At 33.7% G+C, this 5370-nt stretch overlaps 1 protein-coding gene across 1 annotated transcript; it reads right to left on the bottom strand.

Moving 5' to 3' along the window:
- Window positions 1–2743: 2743 nt before the first annotated feature.
- Window positions 2744–4443, bottom strand: LOC149546728 (nudix hydrolase 2-like). Its single transcript, XM_089794646.1, has 8 exons — window positions 4173–4443; window positions 4018–4083; window positions 3779–3916; window positions 3593–3670; window positions 3446–3502; window positions 3319–3353; window positions 3086–3194; window positions 2744–2988 (listed from the first exon to the last, which is right to left on the bottom strand). The coding sequence occupies exons 1-8, from the start codon at window positions 4380–4382 to the stop codon at window positions 2806–2808; spliced, it is 876 nt and encodes a 291-aa protein (XP_089650772.1). The 5' UTR covers window positions 4383–4443; the 3' UTR covers window positions 2744–2805.
- Window positions 4444–5370: the final 927 nt, after the last annotated feature.

Below are 5370 nucleotides of genomic sequence, written 5' to 3'. Positions count from 1 at the left end.
TTACCCTTCCTTGAGGTGCTCATCACCTTATTCATGCACTCTACATTGGCTTTAGGAAAACTCTAATAGCTACTTAGCACATCTCTTGTCATTTTTTTCATTTTGTACAGTTTTACTCTTCATTTCTTTAATCATCTCCCAATTCCCCTTCTTGTCTATAGCATTCTCCTTTTTCCCATGCTCTTCCTCTTTATGCTACATATCCTCAATTTTCCCTTCAACACCTCTACATTTTAAATTCAACATTTTGAGGGAATGAAATATCCATTTATCCAGTCTAATTGAGTAGAGAAAAACTACTTTTACAGTTTGTAATACACCATGAGGTGGGTCAATGGATAGATAATTTATATCCTTCTCTATAATCTTAGCACTAAATCCTCTTCATAAACCACTTGTAGCACTAGAATCCTTGCCTTCTTCTTCTCTTTTTCCTCCCAGAAAGACTTGTCCCTTTTTTCCATTTTGTTTCAAGTCGTGAGACATGCTTTTAGTCTCCATCTCTTTAACATATTTTAGAAAGATGAATAAGCCATGGTCGGCCAAATATTCATAATTAATGAGCCTAAAGGTTTCTCTTGGCTTCTAATCATCAACATTCTTTTGGAGGATCTAAGTTTCATTTTCTTTGATCACCACAAGAGAACTCGTTTCATCTTGATTAGCCTAAATTTCTTTTTCTTTTAATGCCACAGGAGAACTCATCTCATTTTGACCCAAACATAGAGAGGGAGGGGAAGCCATGACATTATGATCTCCAAACAATATTTTCATTGATTCATAATTTTCAATTTCCTTTGAATGTGTTGTGTCCCTCTCTTCTTTTTTCTTCCCCTTGTTGCTTCTTTCTCTACTTCATACTCACTTTCTTCTTCAACTTTTGATGTGAGTGCTGCATAATTGATCGGCTTAGTCTTCTTCTTTTAAATTAATGAGGGTCATCAATACCTAATACCCACTTCTTACCCCAAACCTACCATTTTACTATTGTGTTCCATGGTTTTCCTCAGTACAAGGTCAAAAATAAAAAATTTCACATAACTCTCCATTTATTTTGTTTCCCATCCTAAACTTATCCTCCAACTTCTCCATTTAATCTTTAGCCTATAAAATCTCTAAGGGGTCTCCCAAAACCATCCATAAAATATTTACAACTTCATCATTATTCTATACCTAGAATCTTCTTTCATGAATGCCAACTCTTATTAATACTTTCCAACCCTCTCCATAAAGAACAATATGCCCCCCAAAAAAAATTGACTTTACACTCCTACATAAGTAACAAAGAATTGAAGATGTGTGTTCCTATTTTTCAAATTCTAAACTTTAACATTTTTTTATTCTTTTAATTTTGCGTAGTAATTCTTCTAGACCCTCAATTTTTGAAATTAGAATTCTTCTTCCTAAACTAAACTTCCACATATCTTTCCCATATTTATTACTTATGCAAAATGATATACTTAAACCTTTTTAGAAGATTACCTTTTATAAATATCATAAATTAAATTTATTTTATATAAATGGTTAATTTTTTTATAAGTGGTGAGTTTGTATAGGCCCAAGGTCAAGACATTCCACATGAGAAACTCACAAGTTACCATTGTACTAAAGGTTTTTGTCTAATTTTTTTTTTATAGCTTTTGATAAAAGAATATATACTAAATATAATAAAAATAAACAAAATATTCATAATAAGTTACCATTGTACTATAGGTTTTTGTCTAATTTTTTTTTTATAGCTTTTGATAAAAGAATATATACTAAATATAATAAAAATAAACAAAATATTCATAATATTAACTATTAGGCAACTTTTTAAATGTAATTATTCTAGTAATTTTTTAAAGATAATAATAATTATTAAATATTTATATTGGTACTATATTTAATCCAAATGTTAGGTAGTATTCCTATAACATTGTGACAATTTGTGAGTCTCTCATCTACTTGAACTTAACACATAAAAGTAATTTAAGCTCAATATATGATAATAATAATTAATCTAGGTTTAGACCTATTAAACAATAATACAATAATTAAACTATATTTGTATGAAAAGTCTATTGAACAACAAAATTACAAGAAGAGATGAAAGATAATTCTCTTAAAAGAGTGGTAGCTTTATTTTTATAATATCAAGAAATGTGATGAGTATGCAATACATTCATTATAATTGAACACTATATTTCATAAGAACAAATTAAACTTTCTAGAGGCCACATTTGAATTAAATGATGCACTAATCAACTACCTCCTAAATAAGAATAAAAACTGAAACTTATCGTTATTGAAAAATAGTGTAATGATAGTTCCGTCAAGAAATTCCATATATACACTCATTTATGTAATTATACATATATATAAAAAATTGTATCGAATTTGTTGAATAATGAACATGCTTCAAACTTTAACATTACAAAAATGCACATATTAAACTTTCTCATTTATAACATTTATACATTTCACATAAGATCAACCATTCATTTATGATATAAATCATAAATAAAAGTTATTTTCACACTCATTTAAACTATACAAATGAAATCATAGACTACGAGTTCCTCAAACTTGAAATAATGATCAATGGTTATTTAAAATGACCATAACAACAAATATACGATACAATACAAATGTCTTTCAATTATCGAAAATAATATATATATTTCAAAATCAACTTGCAAAATTACATAAAGAATGAATAAAATATAATCTATAACAAATGTAACTAAATAGAGTGCTCTCATTTCTCATGAAGAAATCTACTATTATCTACAGATGGCTCAAAATATTACATCAATGTACTTCTTATTCAGAATCAAGGGCACTGCAGTAGAAGGCAGAGGGTTTGCGGGAGTTAGAGGATATCCCAGTGCCTGAAAATCCTTTGCATCGTCCCTTCACATTGCCAACACACACGCCGATCATATCTTTCAGAAGTTTGCTTTGTTGGTTTTTAGGCTGAGATGCAAAGTCTTCAATCGCCATCCACTGGAAAAACAATCAAACAATTTGAACCCCACATAAGACGATAAGGCAATATCCGATTAAATAATATTGAATCACCGCCACTAATTTAAAAACGTACCTTGGCTGCAGAAACTTCAGTATCTTGCGCAACAATGTTAGAAGAAACTGATCTCAACATACACAGGAAGAGCATATCTGATTTTCCAAAGGGAGCATTGTGACCATCCCTGCAGTTCATTCACCCACAACTATTAGAGAGCCATGAAAAGAATACTACTTCAAACTCATCCTTCTTTCCATTATCTATGATACATGTTACAATACATTAATGTGATGATAGTTTGTGCTTACCTAAACCCGACCACTTGTACAAACTCAGTATCAATCTGTAAAAGTGCAGGAATATAGTTCAATAACTAAATATGTCAGGAAATTGAATTGTTTAGAAGTGAAAATCCCAAAAGACGAAAGAAGTGACAGTTAGCCCTGTTTCTTCCTGAACTTCTCTTATGGCCCCTTCCTTAATGCCTTCGCCCTATCACAAACAAATATATATCAGTGCGTGCCTATAATAGCTCAAGTGTCATTAATTTAGTTTGACGATGTCCAAGTCTAAGCGGCACACCTGGTTAATCCTTCCCGTTTGCATCTTCCACAGCCCGGAATCCTTGTAAGGTCCGCACTTCTCCTGAACTACTAGAACCTATCATCATAATTTATGCATCAGATTCGATTATATCGCATTCTAAATAATAGTTGCTAGGGACAGGGGTAGAAAATTGAGCAGAAGGAATACAAATGCAAACGTTACCTGTTCGTCGTCGTTGAATACAAAAGCTGCAATCCTCACTTGATGTGAAGCATTATTGGGGATGGTACAAGGAGTTTGGGGAATCCAATAAACTAACATCACGTACCAAGGCTCAGCATGGTGGTACCAAAATCCCAACTGCAATCCGTCAAAAAGTATCGATTGAAGCGTAAATAAATGGATTGGAATGGGAACAAAAAGAATTAAGGCGGGTAGCACCAAATTATTGAAGAACTAACCTCGATCGCAACGGGGACTAGCTTTGCCTGTTCCTTGGGCACTTTAATCCACACCGCCTTCTTTCCCTGTACAATCCAACAAGTATTATGAATGAAAAGGTACTAACATGGGATTTTATGTAATTGTACATAACAGAGCAGTAAGGACTGATCACCTGGCGCGTCCATTGAGAAAGTGACGCCTTGAGCGAGGCTGCAAAAAGAGAGACATCGTTCTGCATATTCTCCATGTCAACAACTATGCCGTCATATCTGTCTTCATGGGCTTTCAGCACTTGATCATTACATGTTTCCTTCATGACTGTTTCAACGTCGTTAGTGGTGATCACCAAAACCTCGTTCGCTGTAGTACTGATCAAAGCCATTCTGCAGTGTAGTCCAGAAATACGTCTGTGAGAGAGATGATTGGATTTGGCTTGCCGATTGAATTGAATTAGCAGTGCAATAAGAATAAGTGGTAGAGTGAGTGTATATATAATAGTGGCAAGCGAAGGTTTCGATTGAACTACCACAGTCCTACGTTGCAGCTTCCATTTTAAAATAGAAAGCGCGTACTGATCGTTGGGAAAGCTTGAAAGAAAAGGAAAAACGCTAAAAACTTAATCAACGAAACTTGGAAGGACACAGGAATCATTTATCATCATTCCTCGTAAATTCGCAGGAGGGACACACGAATAATTCAGAAAATTCAACTTGTCCAGATCAGTGGTGTGTAGGTTCGCGGAATCCTCCCCACTCGTTCGCTTGCCGTGCTGTAAAGATCGATTCTTACAACAATATGCCAACTCATCCTTAAAACGATAAATAGGAAATAAGAAGATACACATCAGCAAAAGATTTGAAAAGTCAAACATTTCATTTTGTCAACTGAAATTGATTACATAGATCGTTTCAACTCCAATAACAATGTTGTTGAGAAGTATAATGCACAAAAATAATTCTTCATTATAACCATTCAATGAAATGGAGACATAAATGTTTATGATACATAGGTACATCCCAAAAGATGCATGTACATCATAAAGAAAGAAAGAATGATCAGCCAATAGGCATATACAGCTTTCAAATGTTAGCTGTTCTACTTCTGATTGTTCTGTTCCTTAGCCGACGAACAATGTCCATCTATTATCTAAAAATGGGGGTGTGGCCCAGGAGCTTTTACCACACCAACCACAGAGTAATACTCTCCTAGGGTTCTTCCTAACAATGAAGAACTCCTCGACCCTAGCGTGAGAAGGTTAGCTTCCCAAATCAAGACAGATCAAATGGATCCGATGCAACTGTGAAACTTACTATAGACATCCATGCGCTAAGTAGCCTAATCACACACACACACACAAATAGCAAGGAAAA

This window comes from Cupressus sempervirens, chromosome 7 (assembly GCF_028749045.1).
Source record: "Cupressus sempervirens isolate cs-2001-9-10 chromosome 7, ASM2874904v1, whole genome shotgun sequence".
NCBI classification, from domain to species: Eukaryota; Viridiplantae; Streptophyta; class Pinopsida; order Cupressales; family Cupressaceae; genus Cupressus; species Cupressus sempervirens.
This window is presented reverse-complemented; position numbering and strand designations above follow the sequence as displayed.

Coding starts and splice junctions, on each gene's coding strand:
- LOC149546728 (XM_089794646.1), bottom strand. CDS start 4,382: ATGGCTTTGATCAGTACTACAGCGAACGAGGTTTTGGTGATCACCACT. Junction 3,917..4,017: donor TAGTCCCCGTTGCGATCGAG/GTTAGTTCTTCA, acceptor GACGGATTGCAG/TTGGGATTTTGGTACCACCA. Junction 3,503..3,592: donor AAACGGGAAGGATTAACCAG/GTGTGCCGCTTA, acceptor TGTTTGTGATAG/GGCGAAGGCATTAAGGAAGG.